The 25,091-nt window shown below is 41.0% G+C and overlaps 1 protein-coding gene across 2 annotated transcripts in view; it reads left to right on the forward strand.

The window, feature by feature from the left end:
* dctn1b (dynactin 1b) overlaps positions 1-25,091 on the forward strand; it is a 39,048-nt gene that overhangs the window by 9,160 nt on the left and 4,797 nt on the right. The window contains exons 5-30 of one of the 2 annotated variants that reach the window (XM_071207227.1): positions 448-468; positions 4,205-4,222; positions 6,186-6,206; positions 7,232-7,402; positions 9,284-9,334; positions 10,177-10,374; positions 10,933-11,137; positions 11,693-11,771; positions 12,534-12,693; positions 12,914-13,018; positions 13,349-13,540; positions 13,622-13,738; positions 13,909-14,061; positions 14,348-14,508; positions 14,713-14,881; positions 18,205-18,273; positions 18,356-18,568; positions 18,891-19,052; positions 19,178-19,309; positions 19,387-19,515; positions 19,608-19,750; positions 19,827-19,993; positions 20,966-21,093; positions 21,861-22,047; positions 23,225-23,298; positions 24,847-24,936. In XM_071207227.1, coding sequence (XP_071063328.1) covers positions 448-468; positions 4,205-4,222; positions 6,186-6,206; positions 7,232-7,402; positions 9,284-9,334; positions 10,177-10,374; positions 10,933-11,137; positions 11,693-11,771; positions 12,534-12,693; positions 12,914-13,018; positions 13,349-13,540; positions 13,622-13,738; positions 13,909-14,061; positions 14,348-14,508; positions 14,713-14,881; positions 18,205-18,273; positions 18,356-18,568; positions 18,891-19,052; positions 19,178-19,309; positions 19,387-19,515; positions 19,608-19,750; positions 19,827-19,993; positions 20,966-21,093; positions 21,861-22,047; positions 23,225-23,298; positions 24,847-24,936 — 3,315 coding nt within the window. The remainder of the gene's footprint in view (positions 1-447; positions 469-4,204; positions 4,223-6,185; positions 6,207-7,231; positions 7,403-9,283; positions 9,335-10,176; positions 10,375-10,932; positions 11,138-11,692; positions 11,772-12,533; positions 12,694-12,913; positions 13,019-13,348; positions 13,541-13,621; positions 13,739-13,908; positions 14,062-14,347; positions 14,509-14,712; positions 14,882-18,204; positions 18,274-18,355; positions 18,569-18,890; positions 19,053-19,177; positions 19,310-19,386; positions 19,516-19,607; positions 19,751-19,826; positions 19,994-20,965; positions 21,094-21,860; positions 22,048-23,224; positions 23,299-24,846; positions 24,937-25,091) is intronic. The other variant, XM_034111159.2, reaches the window with a different exon arrangement.

Here is a 25,091-nt window from a genome sequence, read left to right on the forward strand (position 1 = left end):
TTCTTTTACATTTTTAACAGAGAGGTTTAAAAACATTGCCTTAGACATTATGATGGACATATTTGATTTGACGTTTTACAGATCAAACAATAAATCAAATAAATATCGTAACACAACTGCATTGTTAAAACTGAGCTCTATACATTTTTCAAATCTTTGCAATAACGGCATTAAACAGTGTCTTATATACCATATTACTATTTGAATAACAAAGCAATCGTGTTTGAAACATTGTAAATACGATGTTTTTTACGTGCAGTTTGAACGATATGAACTGAATGAAAGTGGAAGTTAAATGAGGAGGAGAGAAATGATGAAGGTCTTTCATCCACTAACGAAGAGCACCGACGACGACCCCTTCACTTCCAGCATGACACACTCTTGACCTTTAACCTCACCCCTTCATTCCTTCCTCACTTCCTTCCCTCCTTTCCTCCGACCACGCAGCGAGGAGTGAAACTCAAAAAGGTGTTGCATGTTTCTCTAACCTCTGTTCAGTGTAATGTAATGACTGTGTCTCTGAATGGCCTCGCTGCTGCATGACGACCGGGCGTACTCGCCTCATTTTACCCATGATCCCTTGCAGCTCACTGTACCGTTGTCCCTGGTCTTGTTTTTCAGCCACTCTGTGTTTATGTAAGCGTAAAGATAAGTGTGTGAACGGCTCATACATTGTGTTTGTCTGCTTTCCGTTCAATTGTTAAAGCATGCTGGAGTCATGGCAGCCGGTGTCATACTTGATTGATTACCAGGAAACGTACTAAATGTCGTAGTTTGTCGTATCGGTAGAAGCAAAACTATGGATTTATTTGTGCTGAACATTTCCTTAAAACATTTATTACACACAAACCTTTGGACTCAGAGGGACTTAAAATGTATAAAATCCCAGTTCTCCAGGTTCTCTATCCTGGTCCTTTTTCATGAATCTCGGTGGAAAGATAACATCTTTTGAAATGAAAAACATTTTCTAATTATGCAAGTATGCCATCAAGAAGAAACCGAACTGCGTAGAACAGCAGTGTTATACTTGTTACACTTAAAATGATTCACTTCAAAGTATACACAATATTGTATTCTATGAGTTCAGAAGAATGTTTCTCAAGCTGAACACACATGGAAGAAGACACCATGCAGAAGTGATCTACATACTAATACAAATTGTGACTTTAACATTTAATGAGCCACACATGAACTCATCATCCGATCCATGCCGACCGCCCGATGCTCTTTTAAAAGTCATCGTCCGCTGAGTCGTACATGCAGGGAAATGTCAGACCCCCCCCCCCCCCCCCCCCCCTGCCAGAGCTGCTGCAGAGCATTGATTTCCTGTCCGCTCCACTTTATCGTCTCCTGACTTCCAACCTCAGGAGCTCAGATCAGTCTCCACAGGGAGGCTCGAATGTTCTTTCTTTTCCAGGTGAAACCGAAGGGTTGAACTCAGAAGGGATTCAGAACAGGCTGGAAAATGCAAAGAATAGATGACATTTACAGACAAGCAGAAATGTGCCATACAAAATGAACTCTCTCAAAGATAGTTTTTTGATTAACTTTCCATTTTTTTCTATATAATTGCTATGTATTATTCGTTTGGTTACTATATCTAATTTATTGTTTTTCTATACTTACTTTTTTAATCATGTTTTTGTTATCTACTATTGATTTTAATATTATATTATTCATGTCCCTCAGTTATACAAGTACCAATAAAGAAAATACTTTTGCAAGAAGAACAAGAAAAATATGAAATATAGAAAAATGATAATAAAACGATTCATATTACATTTAGAAAATACTAAATATATTAATTAATAACTAATTTAAGAATAAAATATGTAAAAGAACCAATGTGAAATAATTGTATACATTTATAAAGCCCAAATCATTAGTATTAATTGTTATAAATCCTATTTTCAGTTCTATTGGGTCTCTTATAGAAAATTCAATTTCAAATACATTTCTCCAGAAACATTTGTATTTCACTTTCCATGATCAGAGATGTTCTCAACCACAGTTTGTTGATGCTGAAAGTAAGATTATCTTGGTGGACAAAGTGAGTTCTTCTTATGATTTATGTGCCTGCACTGCGGTCGTATGCAATAAAGTTTTTCCGCTTGACAGCAGAGTATCTGAACTTCACGCCTTCTCAAGTTTCCCCGCGTCCGATCAAAGGAGGTCACCGCTTTGCTTCGTCAGTTCATCGTGATGGTGATGCTGTGTAAATGCTTCCTGCGCAGTCATTTTATCCGTGCGTGTGTGTGTGTGTGTGTGTGTGTGTGTGTGTGTGTGTGTGTGTGTGTGTTGGGAAAGCAGCAACTCGATACCTCCGCTGAACACATCCCATCCTCCTCTCTGCCTGCGCCTCTGTCTCCCTGCATCACTTCGGCTCAGAGCAGCACTTAGCCTGTGAGAAAGGATTAATATTTCATCAGGACAAACGTCTCTGTGCTGCTCTGTAATGGAGATACAAAAACACTCTTATTTCTACCCCAGCCCCCGAGGTTCTGCTTCTCGTAGTAATATTTTCTTCAATATAATCTTGCATGTTACAACCTGCATTTTATGTATAAGCTCAAAAAACCTAATCACAGCCATTTCAAATTACTTTCTGTCCATTTTTAGGCGTACAAAGTATTTTTGGCTTTAAAAAAGTAGCCTGATTAGAGGACAGTTAATCAGAGTATTCCCTCTGGATGAATCCGCTTACATCGACTCGCTCCTCCTCCTGTTAGTGCAGAGATTAGTGGAGCCGGAGAAGAGCCTACGATAGATTTCTTACACAAAAAACCCTTCTAACTAAAATCAGTATTCTATCTAAAGCTCAGGACCACTGCTTGTTTGAATCTTAATAGTCGATGTGATGATACTGCTGGATCTTTTAAGCCATTTTGCAAGGATTCATTGTGTTATCTTTTATTAGAAGACATAACCAGTATAGAGGAATACATAAGTACTCAGATATTGTTCATGTCACTATACTCTGTTACAAATGACATTACTGCAGTTTAAAGCCTAGTAAAATAAAAGTACTATTTGCACAAAACATACTTACTATAAGATTATGCAGATTGGCCCATTTTAGATTCATAAATATTATACTTTTGCATTATATTTGTAGATGCATTAATATGTTAATCACTTTAATGTTGTAGCTGGCAATACATGTGTCATGATGCAAGTAGCAGACGTTTTATTTTTGAAATGTACATTCCAAGCACACCATCCTATAAAGTAATACAAATAGTTAAATCATGTTAATGTTACTTTTTGTAAATGTGATTGAACATATTTTATATTAAATGGGGATATCATATCTTCTCATATCAATTGTAGCCGCCTTAATCAAATTCCTAGCATGGCACACGTTGTAATATAAACAAATCAATTTAACACCGTAACATGTTTAAATCTCCATCCCTGGTAAAAACAAAAACATTTCTTAAAACCTCTTTAGTTTGTGACACAGATCACGTGTCCTCATTGTTTTTGTCCGCCTCATTTGAATAATCAGCCCATAAGCAGGCACTTCTACTGTTGCTAGGTGACAAGAGAGACTTGCATCAGCGATGCTGCTCATTTTTCTCCCTCACTTCCTCCGTCTCACCTCCTCCCCTCCTGTCTGTCCCCGTCACACATCGTCTCACCCCTCCCTCCCTCTTCCTCTCCCTGTCTGTGCAGTGATGAGAGAGAGGGAGGGAGGGAGGGAGGAGGCTGCTGCTCAGTGATGTAATGCAGGAACAGGAGCTCGGCTGACAAATCACAATAAGCAGAGAGAGAGAGAAAATAGGGAGGAGGGAGTTGAGGGGAGTGAGGCGTCTCCTGTGAGCAGTAGCAGGTCGGAGGCTGTCGGCAGAAAGATGTCCGAGGCGTAATCAGAGCAGAGAGGAAAAAGGGAGGCGAGGGCTCCGGTACATGGACTATGAGACGGGGGACATAAAGGAGGACGAGAGCAGGAGGACGGAGGAAGGGAGGGGGAGTCTGGGAAAAAATCTCTGCGGCCATTTGCACCACTGCAGCTTCCCGGCCTGAGAGTCTGTCTGTCTGTCTGTCTGTCTGTCTGTCTGTCTGTCTGTCTGTCTGTCTGTCTGTCTGTCTGTGGATCGAGCATCTCTACCTGTTTTACCAGCTTCCTCTGAGTGTGTGTGTGTGTGTGTGTGTTTCCTGGTAACTGTGTGTGTCTTCTTCTCTTGCAAATATGATGAGACAGACTCCTGCACCCCGGAAGGTACAGAACTCAACCTGATCGTCCTCATCTGTTGGGATGTTGTTGTTATTGTCATCCATGCATTTGATTTTATTGGCAGTGCTGCTGCTTGGAAGTTTCTGTTATTCCCTTCTTTTTTTGGGTGGGAATTCCCCTTTTTTTAATTCCCTCTTAAATCATATTGTATACCACCCCCATTGTGGGAGTAGTACCTGCAGCTTGCTCTTTTTTAAAATATTTTTGTTAGCTCTGATTTTTGATCATGCATTTGTATTTGTGTGCAGAAGCTTTTTTATATCTTCAGTTGTGTTTGCCTGCACAGGAGCTCCTGTCTTTTATTTGGTCTCATCTTGCAGAAGCCTTCCAAAGTGTCTTTTTAAAAACATGTTTGTTCTTGTATCAGAGGAGAATGACATGATTTCACAGTTGGTAGCAGATCTAGCAAACAGTCTGATGTGATTTCAGGCAGGTTTGGTATCTTTAGCATGCCGCTATGGCTTAAGAGGCTGTCAGCTCTTATTTGGTACAGCTGTTAGCTCTGGGCTAATTTCTGCTGAATGGTCCGGCTCTAATCCAATAAAGAACGATAACTGCTAGCCACAACGGTGCCGTGCCCGAGCCGAAGCACAGAGAAGTGGAGGCAAGAGAGGAGAGTGAAGGACTTCAGATCATAATGTAGGAGAACTGAAGTGTCTGCACAGACCTGGGTTACAATGTGTTGGTGTGAGATAATAACATTATGAAGTCCTATGTCGAGAAAAAAATATATATTTTAAATTATGACTTTTTTGCTGAACAAAACGAAATATTTATTTATTATGTAAGATTTAAATCCATAAATCCATCCAAGTTTTTCTGTCAAGACCAATGTTATTTGAAAAATAATCACAACAAAGCTAATGTTTCATTGGTACACATTCATTTTATTTGACTTATTTTACATTATTTACTCAGGAAGTTACATTGACATCTCATTGAGAGTAAGATAAATGAAACATTTGAATGAACTGCACAAATGTTCAGAAGGATTGGGTAAAATAAGAAAGAAATCAACATACTGTAAATTAAATAACGTTTTCAAATTTAAAATAAATTATAATAACAAGGACATTTCCTTCGGGTTAAACTAAACACATATTTCCAAATGTGTCTCTGTTTTACTATAACTGTTACAAAATTACTGTAATTCATTTCACGATTTATTTTAGGAAATAATAAGGGCATTAATAATAATATTACAATATCCAAAGTACAAGACAAGTCAGTCACGATGTTGATAATGTTGTCATATTGTTATATTACCTAGCTTTAAAACATAATCTTTAAATATAAGTTTAAAATCAACAGCTCATTTAATCCAAACCAACTGTTTCATACTACTAAAGACTGGATATAATATCGCGGCAAAACGCTTGATGATTAACAGATATAATAAAAAACAAAACGAGGAAAAAAACGAGTTAAAAAGCAACAAGAAAATACATGTTGTTGTCCTTTATGCCTAGCTCTCATTAAACAAAGTAACCCAGATCTGCAGGACTGAAACTAGTGGATATTTCTCAGCACGTTGCTATGTTGCAGGATAACAAGCTATTATCCAGCGAGTGCATCAGAATTGAGCCTCATCTGTGCGCGACACAAAGCAGTCATTTAGGTCACGGCGGCCGTGCCAGTCACAGCGATGTTGTTGCAGTCACGTGGGAGGAAGAGATGAGGCCCTGCAGACCGGCGAGCACAAGAGGGATGCAGAGCAGAAACAAAACAGAGCAGAGATCTGTAGCGATGGTGCTCAATAATGAACTCATTGTGCTGCTTTGTATTCAGTTCCATGCATCCATCTTGTGTTTCTGTGTGTGATTTCTGGTTAAATATCTGCCTTGAATCACTAACCCTGCGTGTCTGTTTTCCTTCCCTTCCCTCCTCTCCTTCTATCCTCCTCTGCTGACCCTTTGACCTTTTTCCTCTTCCTCCTCTTCCTCTTCAGACCATGGTCAGAAGGCCCAAGGTGAGCCCGGTCCTCAAAGTCCGCAGGGCTTTTCTATCACTTTGAATTAAAGGCTGGGCAATATGTTATATTATATTGATGTCACTCACAATATAAGACTAAATATGTTTTTCAGAATTTTGGATATCGTATTAACCTTAATAAGCAAATTGCTGTATTTTCCTGCTTTTAATATGGTGTTATTTTCAATTTTTTATTATTTGTCTTGCGTCACAAAGTCATTATATCCACAATACTGATGATTATTTGTTTTTTCAAACAATATTGTTACCATATTTGGTCAAAGATATTGCTTCATTTGATATAATCCATATTGCCCAGCCCTAGTTTGAATAATGTATATCATGTGTGCTTGTTGTTTCACTTCATGCAGCAGTGTGTATGTTTGTGCGAGTGTTGCAGAGACAGCAGCGACAACACATCACCAGCCATGATTCACAACCTTATTTCAGTCAACAGCACCAATATCTTTGAACTTGCATATTGCTTTTCTTTTGATTTGTTGTCCATTTCCTCTTCTTCACATTTTTATTGACCGCACAAACACTGTTTCGTGTCTCCAAAAACAGACAGCAGGTGTAATTACTGTTGCTTTTGTTCAGTCCTTATTTATGTTGTTTATGTGTTTATGAGCAGTTTGAAGCATATTAACTTGCTTTGTTTGCTTTTCTAATATTATTTTCAGTTTAATCATGAGCATTTCTTTATTACTTGTCTTTTTTTTCATTGCTTATGATCACAATTTAGATCCTAAATAAGTACTTAATCCAGGACATTATCCACATGCCAGTAACTTATCATCGAACAGACATTCATACCCAGTGAATTTTACTATATTTTTGATTATATTTCATGTTTGTTCTAGTTCTCTACCTGTGTTTTTAATTCTTGTTTTACTTTTATGTATGCACCACGACCCCAAGTCAAATTCCTCGTATGTGTAAACCTACCTGGTGATAAACCTGATTGTGAAGTTTTTTTTTTAAAGGCTCTTTCTCTTGATTTCTCCCCCCTGGTCTCTGCAGCAGCCCACCCGCCCCACCACAGGGAAGGGGGCTGCGTCCGGCTCGGCCTCGGCCTCTGCGGGGGAGATGAGCAGCAGCGAGCCCAGCACGCCAGCCCAAACCCCTCTGGCTGCTCCGGTCATCCCCACCCTCCACTCCCCTGGAAACCCCCCGCCACCGGCCCCCAGCAAGGTCAGTCACAATGTAGAAGCTGCAACACAGAAAATCGTCTATGCAATTAACATAGAACAAGGTGCATCAACCAGCAACTGAGCAAATACTTAAAAGTCTCTATGCTGTAACTCAAGATTCAAGGCTTTTATTGTCATGTGTACATAGCTACAGTGCAGTTATGACAATGACAGTGCAACACAACAAAACAGATAATAGTGCAAGTAAATACAAATAAAATAGAATATAATAGAAATAGTGCAGAATATACAAGTAATTGGAATATTGATATATATATAAGTTGCAAACAGATGAATGTAATTGCTTACAGGTTAGATTATTTAAAATGTTCACATCGGAAACAGGTGACTAATGCCAGCTTTGAGGAAACATTTTACCAAATATTTATCAAGAATAGTAAGGAGGGCACATGAGACTGTTTTTGTAACATACCACACATCAGTGTGTTAAATAAGCCAGGAGCAGAAGAGCTGGATTTAAATCAGATGTGACATTTCCTTTGCTATGCACAGCTGTCAGTTTGTATTGTTGTCATAACATTTATTTTTAAATCACAAATGAGGTGCAAGCAAAGAACAAATTAAACATAACATTTATTCCAGTGTGATAAAATGAATAACACACTATTTGGTTATAGTTCATAATGTAGCATCAGTCATTTAGTTACATAAACCATCCATGCAATGTTTTTGTACTGTTTTTTTCTGTTCATGCTCAAAGGTGGCTGGAGTGTATCCCAGCATCAAAGTCAACTTTAATGTCAATCTTTCAGGTTGTGTGTACAGACAGAGAGATCGAAATAACGTTTCCAACAATCCCGAATACAATAATACAAATATACAATATATATATATATATATATACAAATATGTATACAATATGTATATCCTATATAAACACAATTAACAGACACATTTACACATATGCAAATACTAATAATACAAATAATGAACTTGGGCTAAGTGGTATTATGACACCTACAGACACATTAAGATAAAAACACAACAACAATCAATATATACAAAATAACAGTCACTTCAATATTAATTGTCATCACTGGGTATGAGGCAGGGTAAATCCTGCACACTTTGAGAGTCCCCTACAGGGTTTATTTACTGTTTAAATAATAATGTATCATAAAAAACTGAAATTGAAATTGAAACACATTTCAAGATTTAGATCATGGTGAATACAAACTCTGTCCTCAGTACAGCAGTCTGCAGTGAGATCGTAGTAGCAATGAATTAAAGTGTACTGAAAGAATACAGTATGAGTTATAGTCGTAATAGAAAATGTCAAATGCCATGTCATTTGTGCTGTTTACACATTTTAAGAAGTCAAATGATAATTTTTTTTGATTTCGGACACTTTTCTTTCTGCATCTGAACTTTATAGATCTGAACGTAGCCTATTAGGATTTAAGTCACCCATACATTTATATTATGAGTGCATTTGACAAGTGTGTTAAGGTGACTAAAATCATTGACAGATATTCAATTATCTGCATAGATTTAGATATTGCAGACAAATAAAACTAACAAATAAAAAAAGACGTGGGCCCAGGATTGATCTCTGAGGGACACCACATTCATCACTCACTTATGAAAGTGTCTGCAGATCAGCTCAATGTGAGGCTGCTGCTTCTCAGAAATGAAACTAAGCAGACCATGGTGGTTTATGTCAGTTAAGCTTCACCTAGATGTCCGAATGTTATTAATTGAATCCTGCAAAACTTTATTGTCTGTGAACTTTCCGTTAGTCCTAAACTGCGCACAGGTTGAATCGCAGAGGATAGAGAGAAGCAACATGTGGTTGAAGTTAATGTCACGGGTTATCACTTATCCACTTCAAAGTCAACTTCACTCTGGTGTTACATTTCAGGTGGTGATCCATATTTTATCCCCTCAGGAGGATGTTCCTATGGAAACAGAGGTGCAGTCATGTGGCGTGATGTTTTTTTTTTTGCACTTGATATTAAAGTTGTTGTTTTTTCTCACTAACATTTTGACAAGCTGTCAAAGGTGTGACTGCCTGTCTTTAATTGATGTGTGATATGGCTCTGTTCACAGGCTGGATTTCTGTATTGGAGGTTTAAATTTAGATAGTGTGAATGTGTCACACTCGATGAGGCATGTGTGTGTTTTGTCGCCGACTTTTCCCTTTCTACAGGTGGAGTCACTGCATGGCAAGGGAAATTAAAGCGTCCTTACACATAAAAAGATGAAAGCTGTACCTTAAAGTTGAAGCTTTACACTTGTAGCAAAAAGCCTACATTTTGTGCAACAGGTGAAAAGTCTAAATTGTTCTGATAGGGATTTTGTTTAAGAGGTTAAGGAGGTGGAGGGGTCTATCAATACAAGGGTTGTTGGTTTGATCCCTGGCCCCTGTAAAGCAGGGCAAGGTACTGAAACCCAATAACCCAATGTGACTCCTTGTGTGGAAGCATCTGCATGTGTGTGTGAATGCTGACAAGTTGTACAAAAGCTTTGAGTAGTTGCTAAGACAAGAAACATACATATTGTAAATATACACCATTTAAGATATTATTTCTCCCCAAGTAAAGGATTTATTTCCAACAAATATCTCATATTATTCCTGTTTTCAGAAGATAAATATATATATATACAAATAAGCCAAGATATTTTTGTCTGAAAGTGTTTTCACTTTTTTAAATGTGTGATTACTTATTGAGTCTTTCCTTTCCTTCCCCTTTGCCCTCTTCCTTTATACCTCTTCCCATCCTCCACGCTGCGTCTCCTCTCCTCTGTCTCCAGGAGGAGGAGGCGCTGCGTCTGCAGGTGAAGGACCTCGAAGAGAAGCTGGAGACGCTGAAGATGAAGAGGACGGAGGACAAGGCCAAGCTGAAGGAGCTGGAGAAGCACAAGATCCAGCTGGAGCAGCTGCAGGAGTGGAAGACCAAGATGCAGGAGCAGCAGGCCGAGCTGCAGAAACACCTGAAGGAGGCCAAGAGGGTGAGGAGCAACGGGGGGGGGGGTTAATGTGGTGTAATGTGCAGGAGGAGGATGGAGAGGCTGTTTGTAACATGCATCCACTAAATGTCAACAAAGGTGAAGTCAAGATGATAAAATCAAAGCTGTGAAGCAGATCTTGAAATATATATTTTTAGATCTCCTCCTCAGTGCTCACAGATACGTATTATTTATAACGTAAATGGAACTAAAACAATTGAATTTAATTCTGTTTTAACCAGATGAGAACTAGTGAAATATATTAAATCCAGATCTTTTTCTGGTTTCGCTTCAAATGGTTTTGTTATTAAGTTTTCCATCTGAGAAAAATGACTGGTCAAACTGGAGGATAATTCTTTTAAACTTTAATGAGATAAACCCACTATTTCTTTTGAAGATTATTTTCTCCTTAAGGCAGAATGGAAACCCCACCCAAACAGCAGCAGGAAAATAAATAAAATAATTAATTTAAATGAGAAATTAACTTATTAAGAACCACAGAAAAGGGCAATCATCTCAATAAAACCCACATTATAATCATACATAATCTTCTGTGTGTAGGAGGCTAAAGAAGCCCAGGAGGCGAAGGAGCACTACATGGAGGAGATGTCGGACACGGCAGATGCGATCGAGATGGCGACGCTGGATAAGGAGATGGCGGAGGAGCGGGCGGAGTCTCTGCAGCTGGAGGTCGACTCCATGAAGGAGAAAGTGGAGGAGCTCACCATGGACCTGGAGATCCTCAAACACGAGATCGAGGAGAAAGGTAGGGATGACAATAAAACATGTTTTATTGTAAACATTAAGACTCTGTAGCACATTCTCAACCCTGCGTGACGAATTAGAGAATATTCAAGTTCTTGTCTTGTAAATTAACCCCTTTAATCTCAGATAAATGTATTTTTGTTTCTTGAGGATGTGCCATTTTTATTTCAAAGGTTTTTGGCCGTAGATTTGTGGGGTATTTCTTGTAAATGTACCCATTTAATCTTGGATAAGTATTTACTTTTTCTTGTATGTGCAATGTGCAATTTATTAAGAGAATAAATACATTTGGAAATCTAAATTAGTGATTTTCTTCACCTAAATTCACCTTTTTAATATCAGAGAATATTCCAGTTTTCTCTCAAAAATGTGATCTTTCTTGCAAATTAACCACTTCAATTTCAAAGAATGTTTTTTGGATCCTCTTGGAAGTGTCATTTGGTGGATGTAAACTCAAATGTGTTGTTGGTGTGTTTAATCGCTGCAGAAACAAAAGGAAGAGTGTTATATATGTAGACTGTGGAGCTCAGATGTGTTTCTGGGGTTTCCCTCACAGGTTCGGATGGAGCGGCCTCCAGTTACCATGTGAGGCAGCTGGAGGAGCAGAACGGCCGACTGAAGGAGGCTCTGGTCAGGTGGGTGTGCTGATACCATCATTTTAATTGCTTTTATGACCCACTATACTATGACTTTTTCATGGAGAAAATGACTATAACTTTAAGACATTAACTGGACATATATGACTTTTATTTGTTGAAAAACATACGTGCTTTAATATAACTTCTTTCCATGGACCTGGAGATCCTGAAGTATTAGCAGAAAAATATTGTAGTCTTTGGGCACCTATGAGTTATATTGACTGTTCACCCTGCAAGAAAGCCACTTATTATATTCATGTATTTATTTGAACAAGGACCATGCATACAAATATATTAATTAAGAGATGATTCATGCCAGATTTGAGCCAATAGTTACTTTCCATCTGCAGTGCTTATTGTGGTTTGACCATCTAGCTTAACTACAGAACTCCATATATACATATAAAACATATACTCCTATTTGATATACACTTCCACCATCAACATGATAAAGACCCAGTCTTAACAAACAAGAAATACAGGAAAACAAAACGGCTCTAACTCAGTATATTAACCACGTTTAACGTAAAGGAAATATGTTGAATATAAATAACCATACATCGTATATAACTTCTAATACAGTTCATCGTCCTTAAACAAACACAAAAATACAATTTATATAATGTGTATAAAGGCGACATTTTGTATGTCCTCTGTGTTTTTAAAACGTCACATGTTCAGTTTTTGTTTCTTAAAATCAATTGATGATTTAAAGATTGGGTCCACATGTCGATGGTTTTCTTTCCCGCTGTGTTTCAGGATGAGAGACCTGTCGTCGTCGGAGAAGCAGGAACATCTGAAGTTGCAGAAGCAGATGGAGAAGAAAAACGTGGAGCTGGACGCCCTGAGGGGCCAGAAGGAGAATCTGCAGGAGGAGAGGACGGCCGCGGAGAAGACCATCGACGAGCTCAAAGAACAGGTCGGCGTTTTTATATCTGCAGGACGCCAGAATCTGCCTCTGTACTGACCGTCACTTTGACTATTAGACAGAAATAGATATACCGTATTTATTATGAGTCATTTCCAGGAAATCAATGGTAATGGAAACGTTTAAAGCAGATGTTTCCATACTGATATATGATGCCGAAGAGGCAAATAGTTCTTCCCTCTCTGATGATGATAATGAGCTCTGGTTTCAGGTGGATGCGGCTCTGGGGGCGGAGGAGATGGTGGAGATGCTGACGGAGAGGAACCTGGACCTGGAGGAGAAGGTCCGGGAGCTGAGAGAGACCGTCACCGACCTGGTGAGAGAAACACATCAGTTCATTTAGACCAGGGTGATCCAATTTATTATTACTGGAAAAGATACATTGGTGTATTTGAAAAATGAAAAATCACTGTATGGGACCTGGGATTAGAGATTAGTATTATTTGTACTATGTTATTACTTTTTGTTTGTTGACATACTATACTATGACTTTTTTAAACTACAACCTTAATATATATACATACATCTATTTAAAAAGGCCACATACAGAATAATAAAGAAACCCACAGAACTCAGGTCATCTCCAGAAGAGAATGTAGTTATTAATTCCAACTTTTTGTCCCTGCTTGTTGTTTCCTGTCGTCAGGAAGCCATAAACGAGATGAACGACGAGCTGCAGGAAAACGCCCGGGAGACGGAGCTGGAGCTGAGGGAGATGTTGGATCTGGGAACGGCGAAAATCAGAGAGTCGGAGAAACACGTTGAAGCGGCGCAGGAGACCGTGGCCGATTACCAGCAGACCATCAAGAAGTACCGTGAGCTCACGGCACACCTGCAGGTAGAGGGAACGTTTCAAATCAAGGCATAACGTTTAAATATGTGTTTCTGTGTAAATATTCTTCTTCCTCTGTTTCTGCAGGAGGTGAACAGGGAGCTGACCAGCCAGCAGGAAGCCTCCGCCGAGCTGCAGCAGCAACCGGCCCCAGAGATGTTTGATTTCAAGATTAAGTTTGCAGAGACGAAGGCCTACGCCAAGGTCAGCTCTGTTGTCTGAATAATGAAACAATAGATCAGCCTGAATATCCTGTTCCATCCCTTTTTATCTCTAACTGTGCTTGTGTATCCATTATGCAGGATCTGTATATTATTTTAAATGTCTGTATCCTGAGTTTTAAACACATGCTCTCTGTGTTGTGTTGTCTTTAGGCCATTGAGATGGAGCTGAGGAAGATGGAGGTGGGTCAGGCTAACAGACACGTCTCTCTGCTGACCTCCTTCATGCCCGAGTCCTTCCTGCGTCACGGAGGGGATCACGACTGCATCCTGGTGCTGCTGCTCATTCCCAGACTCATCTGCAAGGTAAACACGCCACAGCTCACTCAGCAACATACATGAGGAACGTGCTAGAGTAAGCATGGTCCTGATTTATTTGAAAGAAAAAACGATCTTATCGATCCCAATCGGAAAAACAGGCCATTGTTATAGGAGGTGTTAAATATTGACAAAAACTCACTTCCTACAAGAAACTAATTATTATTATCTGAGATTAAAATCACATAATTGCTGCAAATAGTAAATTACCTGTGTGTGTGTGTGTGTGTGTGTGTGTGCGTGTGCGTGTGTGTGTGTGTGTGCATGTGCGCAGGCGGAGCTGATCAGCAGGCAGGCGCAGGAGAAGTTCGATCTGAACGAGAGCTCTGCGCAGCTGGCCGGGCTGAAGGGAGCGGCCGGAGAGCAGCTGAGCTTCGCTGGAGGACTGGTCTACTCTCTCAGTCTGCTGCAGGCCACGCTGCACAAATACGAGCAGTACGTATGAACAGAAATGCACAGAGAGTCTAAGCACAGAGAGATGACGAACAAGATATCAATGCTTGATTCCACTTTATGCGTCTATATTTGTAAACTCCCCATTTTGAGAAATGTCTTTCCTTCTGTGCAGTTTTTTATGTGGAATTCTCTGCTGGAATATACAGATGTATTAAATGTAACTATCAATACTGTGTGTGTCAGGGCTCTGGCTCAGTGCGGTGTGGATGTCTATAAGAAGATCGGCACTCTGTACCCGGAGATGAGCGTCCACGAGCGCTCTCTGGACTTCCTGATCGACCTGCTGCACAAAGACCAGCTGGATGAGACCGTCAACGTGGAGCAGCTCACCAAGGCCATCAAATACTATCAGGTATTCTCTCATATATATACACACACACACACACACACACACTAAGGTCTAGGGGACCTGGAGACAATAACGTACAACCAATAAGTATGAGAGAGTCAGAGTAAAGGTTGACAAAAGGTTTATTCCTTGTAACCTATCAGATAATACATTTTAAACAGAAACTCTGTTTGTGAGGAGGAGGAGGAGTCAAAGGATTGTGCCAAACAAAAGAAACAAGCATAACAAAACCAGGCCTACCTCTACAACTATCCTTTGAAACCAAACTCAAACAAAAACCCTCACTAACTAACTACAAAGAATTTGACAAAACAATATACAGGGGTGGCAACAATCCGCTTACCTAGTGTGTCTAAACAATAGTTAGCTCGGTGGTGAGAAATGTACAGGGTACCCCAGACTTACCTAACTCCTCCACCTCTCAACACACACACATTAGCAAAGTTCAGATTATTCAAATAGCTTTAGTTGCTAAGCACAGCCGTGTTCCTTCCTCAGCAACAGGCCCAGAGTGAGAGAGAGAAGACTTCCTGGGTGCCTCCTTTATGGTCGGCCCTGGTTGCTGATAGGCCAGCTGAGGGTGAGAGGATCCAATCAGCCATCAGACTCAGGTGCACAGGCAGATACTGATCAGCTGCTGATTAGCTGTGCAGAAGACAGGGAGAAGAGAGAAACACAGGAGGGAAGGAAAACCACACATGTACAGCCTGCCTGGCACGTAACACCCCCACACATATAAATCCAAACAGTATGTTTGGCCCTGACAATGAACCTTCTATTTACATAGCACGAGATAGTGCATCGGCAAGAACATTATCGGACCCCTTTTTATGGCTTATGTCAAGGTTGTAGTTCTGGACAATCAACGACCAACGCATAAGGCGTTGATTGTGGTTGTACATCCTTGAAAGAAAAACCAGCGGATTGTGATCAGTGTATACCTTAATAGGTTTTACACTGGAGCCAAGATACACCTCAAAGTGCTGCAAGGCAAACAATAGAGCTAAAGCTTCTTTCTCAATAGTAGAGTACTTCAACTGATGTTTGTTGAACTTTCGGGAGAAGTAGCTCACGGGGTGATCGATAGCCTGTGCATCTTCTTGTAGAAGAACAGCCCCTGTCCCAACTCCACTGGCATCGACCTCGAGCTTGAATGGCTTCGAAAAGTCTGGTGCAGAAAGAACAGGACTACAACACAGAATACCTTTTAGGCTCTCAAATGACTGCTGACACTCACCGGACCAAACGAAAGACTTTGAGGGACTGGTCAACGTAGTGAGTGGGGCCGCCACCGATGAGAAGTTTCTGCAGAAACGGCGATAGTACCCTGCCATTCCTAGGAAGCGGCGAAGTTCCCTCCTGGTGGATGGCACTGGGAGGGAGGCAATTGCCCTGATCTTTGCATCAGCAGGGCACACCTTCCCCCGACCAACCTGCTGACCAAGGTAGAGAACGGTACCTTTTCCAAACTCACATTTGGCAAGGTTAAGCGTTAGGGATGCGGCCGACAAGCACTTAAAAACTTCTCTTAAGGTAGACATGTGGCTAGACCAGTGCGGTAGCAATTCTCTCAAAAGCACAAAAATATGAGTCAACCTCTGACTCTCTAAAAGTTGGCACTAAAGCAATATTTTTACTAACATCAAAACTCTTTGTATGAGAGACTGTATGTGAAGGTCTTGACCTCTCAAATGTCTGCTCTGAAGAGATTCTCAGGGCATCAACTTCAAGCCGCTTTAACGTGATTTCTTTCTCAGCTTCTATCTCTAACTTGCGAATCTGCAGCCTGTGTTCATAGTCCGCTCTACGCTCCTTTTCCTGGCCCTCCATCTGAAGACGGACAAGACGAACTTTTAGTTTGGCATCACTACTTGCACCTAAGCTACCCGGAGAGAAAGCCTCAAACCTAGGAAGCGTTGCAGGAGGAGCTTGAGGACTAAACTTGTCAACTCTAGGTGTAGCTAATACTCTTTCCTTATCATCTTCAATAGACACCTCAGCCCTAGGCTGAGTTGACATGCTTGGGATTACAAGAATCTTTAACTCCTCTAGTTTTTGCAGGATTTTCTCTCTTATCTCTTTTTTTACTTTATACTTGTCTACTGAAATGTTAAAGTGAGCTGCGATACATAACATGTCATCTTTGCGACAGGAATACAACGTATCAACACTTGGACTTTCAATAAAGTCCTGTAAGTCAAAACCCATTTTTCAGCCAATGTACAACACCTACAATGACTTCTCAATTATTGGTTGTTTTTATTTCAGGAAAATAGATATCCCGGACGAGCCCCCATTTGTTACGTCCCCACTAAGGTCTAGGGGACCTGGAGACAATAACGTACAACCAATAAGTATGAGAGAGTCAGAGTAAAGGTTGACAAAAGGTTTATTCCTTGTAACCTATCAGATAATACATTTTAAACAGAAACTCTGTTTGTGAGGAGGAGGAGGAGTCAAAGGATTGTGCCAAACAAAAGAAACAAGCATAACAAAACCAGGCCTACCTCTACAACTATCCTTTGAAACCAAACTCAAACAAAAACCCTCACTAACTAACTACAAAGAATTTGACAAAACAATATACAGGGGTGGCAACAATCCGCTTACCTAGTGTGTCTAAACAATAGTTAGCTCGGTGGTGAGAAATGTACAGGGTACCCCAGACTTACCTAACTCCTCCACCTCTCAACACACACACATTAGCAAAGTTCAGATTATTCAAATAGCTTTAGTTGCTAAGCACAGCCGTGTTCCTTCCTCAGCAACAGGCCCAGAGTGAGAGAGAGAAGACTTCCTGGGTGCCTCCTTTATGGTCGGCCCTGGTTGCTGATAGGCCAGCTGAGGGTGAGAGGATCCAATCAGCCATCAGACTCAGGTGCACAGGCAGATACTGATCAGCTGCTGATTAGCTGTGCAGAAGACAGGGAGAAGAGAGAAACACAGGAGGGAAGGAAAACCACACATGTACAGCCTGCCTGGCACGTAACACACACACACACACACACACACACACACACACACACACACACACACACACACACACACACACACACACACACACACACACACACACACACACACACACACACACACACACACACACACACACACACACACACACACACACACACACACACACACACACACACACACACACACACACACACACACACACACACACACAGGGGTGGGCGTGGAAAGATTTGAATTATCCTGCATGTTCCTTCTTGTAAAAGCTTTAAAAAAACGACTGGTTTTCTTTGAACTCTCATATAACCCAACGTGAATTTCTACTTATTCCTACCAAATGTGTCCCTTCTCAGCACCTGTACAGCATCCACCTGGCGGATCAGAGCGAGGACTGCACCATGATGCTGGCTGATCACATCCGAGTGAGTACAACACATAGATAAGATCATAATAATATCTATATAATGTCCGTGTGTCTAACTGCTTCCTTTGCGTCCCCTTCAGTTTACCCAGAGTGCTTTGGACTGCATGTCGGTGGAGGTGGGGCGCCTGCGGGCGTTCTTGCACGCGGGCCAGGAGAAGTCGGGCCTGGCGGTGCTGCTGAAGGACCTCGAGACGTCCTGCAGCGACACCCGGCAGTTCTGCAAGAAGATCCGCCGCAGGATGCCGGGCACCGACGCGCCGGGGATACCGGCAGCACTCAGCTTTGGACAACAGGTAACCACGGAAACCAAACACTCAACCTCGTGCAGAACGGTACATTTTTAATGACAAACTATTTTTATCACATTTAGCTTTTTTTATGACACTTACTTTTTTTTTCTTTTTTCATTTATGACACTTTTTTGTGACATTTTATTTCTTTGTCCCTTTTTGCATAATGACTTTCTCTATGACACTTCAAAGCTTACATTGGTGTAATAATTTTTTGTTGTTGCAAATGACCAATAACAATTCTAGATTATTTTTTAATTTAGTTTTAAAGTTATGTAAAAGCTCTATAAATTAGTTTGACTAAACTAAGTGGTGTTGTGGTCAGGTGTGCGACACGCTGTCAGACTGCAGGAAGCACCTGACCTGGGTGGTGGCGGTGCTGCAGGAGGTGGCAGCAGCCGGAGCTCAGATGGTGTCTCCTCTCGGGGAGCAGGAGGGACTCGCTGCCCTCAAACTGGAGGACGTGGCCTTCAAGGCCGGAGAGCAGGTATTCAAAATGTGGAATAGCAGTTATTGCTAATGAAATGTCTTTTCAGATGTTTCTTTAATACCTTTAGCGCAGATTCAAAGTAAGGAGTCTTCTGGAGAAATGACCATCACCGGTATTTTCAGATCTATGGCTCTCAGGGAGTTAACCCCTACGATAGTCTGCGGCAGTCCTGTGGCATGGTCATAGCCACCATGAACAAGATGGCCACCGCCATGCAGGAGGGAGAATACGACTCGGAGAGGCCTCAGAACAAGGTGTGTGTCAGGGAGCAGCTCTTTGTTTCACACCTCAGCATGAATGGAGCATGAGCTGATGTTTCTCTGTTTTTCAGAATCCTCCTCCTGTGGATCTGCGGGCGGCCGCTCTTCGGGCTGAGATCACCGACGCTGAAGGTCTCGGCATGAAGCTGGAGGACAGAGAGACGGTCATCAAAGAGCTGAAGAAGTCTCTGAAGATCAAGGTAAACACACCGAGAATAAAAACCCGTTGACTGTGGAACACTCTTATTTATATTCTGATTTTAAATGCATGACACCCTGTGTGTGTGTTCAGGGTGAGGAGCTGAGCGAGGCCAGCGTGCGGCTCAGTCTGCTGGAGAAGAAGCTCGACAGTTCGTCCAAAGACGCAGACGAGCGCGTTGAAAAGATTCAGACTCGACTGGACGAGGCCCAGACGCTGCTGAAGAAGAAAGAGAAGTGAGACCTTGGACCTCAGACAGGACGTCGTGTTTTATAACAGATCCTCAGCTGAGCGATGTTTCTTTATCTGCAGGGAGTTCGAGGAGACGATGGACGCTCTGCAGGCCGACATCGACCAGCTGGAGGCAGAGAAGGCGGAGCTAAAGCAGAGAATCGGCAGCCAATCAAAGGTCGGCCCCGACGGGCTGAGAGGAGCCTCGCCCTCAGGGATCGCTTCCATCGTCAGCGGAGGGGCCGGAGGTGAGAGACAGAGAAAACATGTTGTCATATTTTTATTATTTTATAGTTAATTTTGATCTTTTAGCTGTTTTTTTGTAAAGAATAGGGCTGAACAAATTATCCACATTTTATCCAAATTACAATGTGGTATTCAAACTGCAGGAAGCACAATATGTTGTGTTTAAATGTCATTTTGATGAAGTGTTGTGGAGCTGCAGAGATATCCCTTCCTACAAATCTACAGACAAATCAAAACATTTTAATATCTTTTTAAATGATGATGAGAATTATGATTATTCCTCTAATATCAATATTTGAAGTCCTCTTTTTCACCCTAACAACCATTGACCTCAACTTTCTCTTCCTAATCTCTTCCCTTCCCTCCTGCAGAGGAACAAAAAGGTATCTCCTGCTGTTACTGGCTGCTGTTGTTCATCCCGCATGCTATTCTCTCTCAGACTGTGCATGGTTTGATGGATGTGAAATACTACATGCATAATCTATTCAGGGAAAGCAAATCATTTTGATCCTTTTTAAAAAAAAAAAAAACGTTGAAGGGTTTTAGAAATCTAATAAGAAAAAGAATAAAAGCTAAATCTAAGCTTTTTTTCCACGCTCCAGCCTTTTCTTCATACACAACGAAGTCCAAGTTTGACGAAGTTTGATCGAGGAATGAGCATTATGTCATATTTCTTAATGTCTTTCATTTTTTGTAAAGCACTTTGAATTGCCTTGTGTTGAAAAGTGCTATATAAATAAACTTGCCTTGCCTATTTAAAAAAAAAAAAGTCTAAAATCGTGTTGAACACTGGTATTAAACAGTTAATACAAGTTTTTAGGTGTAACTGATCTATTAATATGATATTCATCCCATTATTCTGCATCCTCCAGCATGAACATCCCCTGCTATATGGTCACAGTGAATATTTACAAAAATGTTGTAAGCTGTTTTTCATTTAAACTGAGAATACAAACGTGTCTCTCGCTCCGCAGCGAACATGATGTCGGCCGTCGGCTCGGCTTCAGGTCTGCAGGTGGTCGACTCCCCGCTGCTGAGTCAGCAGATCGACGCTCAGAGACTCTGCATCAAACACCTGAAGAACGAAAACAACAGGCTGAAGGTACAACACCACTCTCTACATATTTACATGACATGACATTTCAATCTCAGTCACATTTACTTTAAAGGTCACCTATTGTGCAAAATCCACTTCTTCGTGTCTCTTCTACATCAACATGTGTCCCCTCTTCTTCATGTCTCTTCTACATCAACATGTGTCCCCTCTTCTTCATGTCTCTTCTACATCAACATGTGTCCCCTCTTCTTCATGTCTCTTCTACATCAACATGTGTCCCCTCTTCTTCATGTCTCTTCTACATCAACATGTGTCCCCTCTTCTTCATGTCTCTTCTACATCAACATGTGTCCCCTCTTCTTCATGTCTCTTCTACATCAACATGTGTCCCCTCTTCTTTATGTCTCTTCTACATCAACATGTGTCCCCTCTGTGGAAAGAGACTCTGAAAGTTTCAGGAACAAAGATTCTCTCTCTTTTTGTCCTGATCCATTTCTATAAAAACCTGTCTGAAAATGAGCTGATCAGATTTTGGCCACTTTATGTCATAACGATGTTTTGTCTTGTGTAACCATTAGCCAATCACCAACCGAGGTGTTCACCTCTTTGTGTTCAGTGCCGTGTGTCTGGCAAATAAAGATCCCCTCAAAAGTAAGGGTTTATTTCATTTTAAGGATGAGCACCAAGCAACATCTCCAGGTGCTCCTTTGAGAACCAGGGCAAAAAAGTTATGTGCACCCCTGGGAGGGGACCTTTAAGCATTTAGCTATTGTTACATGAGGATTTACTGTGTCCACATGTGCCCCCTGCAGGCGGAGAAGATGCGCGCCCAGCTGGCCTCTCTGCCCCCCCTCCACGTTACCAAACTCCCCTGTGGAGAGGGAGGTCGCCCTGAGGTTCTCTCCAGCGCACTGTACCGCAAAACAGACCAGCTGCTGGAGACTCTGCTGCAGATGAGCGCCAACGTGAAGGTGGTGGACATCACCGGGAAGTCTCCAGGTACACAATTGAAAACATCGTTCCTGTCCACAACAGTTTTACAATTAAAGTTAGATTCACCCTTAAGAAATCCAGATGAGAGAAATTAAATAATGAGTTAAATGTTGACAGACAGAGATAGACAGACTGCAGAGTGCTTCAATCCACCTGTTCCTGTGCTTTTTTGTATTGTGTGCATTAAAAACCTGAGGAGAAACAGCAGTAGCTTGCGAAAGCTTTTTTTCTTGGTTGAGGTGGAAGGAAAATAAATGAAGTAACATTTATACAGATTTAGGGAATAAATGCTGACATGTCATCTGATGAGGTCAACATACAGACACCAACCCATATTTAATATTTCATTTGAGTTTTATACATCTTCCACTGGTGCCAGTTCATTACGATACCTTGTTTGACCCTTTTCTTCTGTAATGCTATATTGGGTTTATATCCAGGGTCTATGCAGGACTCCTGAAGTCAGATGTAAGGCCTTTTTTAAGACCCTTTTCATACATTTTAAGACCTCATCGCCACTTTGAGTTTTAACCGGTTACCTTGGCGACACACTTTACCTCACATTGACTATATACAGTATTGATTGTCCTTCCTCCTTATCTTCCAACCATTTGGACGCAGTCTTGCATTTCCCCATAAAGATGTTGCTTAACAACCGGAGTAAACGGACCTTCGCGCTATCAAGCAGTGAGCGCGCCATGTCCTGTTCAGATGACATCAAATCCAACGGGATGCCATCAATAAACTCCACAGAATCACACTACACACCTACGCAGTGACTACATTCAGGCAGACTGTGGAATACAACCTCTTTGGACCATTGATATACTTATTGAAAACAAGCTACAAAATGTAATACCTTGGAAAATGCCGTTTAAAACTTTTTAATAGCCTTAATTTTCGTTAAATTGATTTATCAACTTTTAATACTTTTTAAGACCCCGCGGACCCCCTGGTATTGTATGGATGAAATAACTCCTTATAATAGTAGTGGATAGAAACAAACATTTACAATTCGTAAAGCTGGAAACCTGGCTACTGACAGACCTGAGTGCAGTGGTACTTTTGTGAGATTGTTAGTCGCTTCTTTATAAAAAAAGAAGTATAATCACGTTTTGAAAGCAGTTTCAAACCGTGTAACTCCCTGCATGAATAACACATATTTTTTGTATTTGTCCTGCAGTGACACCTGGTGCTCAGCTGCTGGAACAAACGGCTAGATTACAATCACTGAGCGACACTCTGGGCAGACTGAAGGTAAACACAGTGATAGAAAAAACGAAAATCCACAGAATTTAAAATAAACTTTCATTCAGATCAAAGCAAAGTACTGTGACTGCCGGTCTGAAAGTCTTAGACGATATTAAGGCTGCTTTGGATAACAAATCTGTATGTGTTGCATTGTTTATTGACCTAGCCAAAGCATTTGACACTGTAGATCACCACATTATGTCTAATGTTATGTTGATGTCTCGTTTCGGTCATAATGCCATTTGCTGGTTTCAGAGTTATCTAACCGACCGTACTCAATGCGTCAGGTCGGGTAGTACTGTCTCTGACCCTGTCACCTTGAAGAAGGGAGTTCCACAGGGCTCTATTTTGGGGCCTTTGCTCTTTTTATTATATGTAAACAATATTTGTAATCAGATGCAATTTTCTACCTATCATATGTATGCTGATTACACTATTGTATACTCATATGCTCCTTCTCTGGATATGGCCGTTTCCAATTTAAAATCTGACTTTATCACGCTGCAGCATGCACTTCTTGATTCCAAACTGCTTTTGAACAGTAAGAAAACCAAAGCAATGCTTTTTGCTCCCAAGTCAGCGTCCTCTTGCCTCTCCATTGACACCCTTGATGGCGTCTCTGTTGAGTTTTTCGATACCTACAAATATCTGGGCTTTTGGTTGGACAGTAATCTCAACTTCAAACACCACATTGAAGTTCTAACTAAGAAATTGAAATTCACTCTTGGCTTCCTTTACAGACTTAAATGTTGTTTTTCAACTTCATCCCGTAAAAGGTTGGTCTCTGGTTTATTCCTGTCCCAGCTGGACTACGGTGATACCATGTATAGATTTGCCTGTCCCACTGTTTTGGCCAAACTTGACCCACTCTACCATGCTGCACTGTGTTATATATCAAATGCACCCTATAGGACTCATCATTGCAAACTGTAAAGCCAAACTGGATGGTCCTCACTTACTATGCGTAGGATGCAGCATTGGTTTTTATTAATGTATAAAGCCATTTTAGGAAAGCTTCCACTGTACATATGTGCCAGATTTGCTCCAGTTTGTGACTCTTACAACCTCAGATCCAGTGCCTGGATACGGTTCCAGGTTCCTGCCGTGCGGACTGAAGCTGGGAAAAGGAGTCTTTTTTATTATGGTCCTTGGTCTTGGAATGACCTTCAATCACGCCTCAAACTGAGGGCACTTGTCTCAATAGCATGTTTTAAATTGAAGTTGTCTGAAGTCCTTGCCACCAGCTGCTCTTGCAGTAATAAGTAGTGCACCTTTCTTACCGTCCTTGTGTGCACAATGTAGTGACTGCTTTTTTTGTCTTTTGTTTTCTTAGTTATGTTCTCTGTATTTTATATGTTTGTGTTATGTGTAACGTTGCTACCTTCTTGGCCAGGTCAGCATTGCAAATGAGATTCTATCTCAATGCTTTTATCTGGTTAAATAAAAAAAATTCAAACAGGAGAATATATTACTGTAAATAGAGTACATGCCTCCACCCTTCATTGACTCCCCCGACAGGCTGGTTAAGGTGAATCTTCCTCTCTTTTCTCTCAGGATGAAGTAGCAGAGCACGTCGTCCACCAGCAGCCTGGAGCTCGGGTCTCGTCTGATTTCGCGACGTTCCCCTCAACTTTGTTTGTAAAAGTAAGAGCTGCAGACGCACCGCAACACTTGTTGTTATTTAGCATTTGGTCTGGCGTTGGGATTCATAAAGGAGCGTTAACCAAAGCCTTAAGACGTCACAGTGACTATTTTAAAGCTGTATCATCAATACCCAGTGTTTTTGACAACAATCTCAA

This window comes from Pseudochaenichthys georgianus, chromosome 22, assembly GCF_902827115.2.
Source record: "Pseudochaenichthys georgianus chromosome 22, fPseGeo1.2, whole genome shotgun sequence".
Taxonomy (NCBI): domain Eukaryota; kingdom Metazoa; phylum Chordata; class Actinopteri; order Perciformes; family Channichthyidae; genus Pseudochaenichthys; species Pseudochaenichthys georgianus.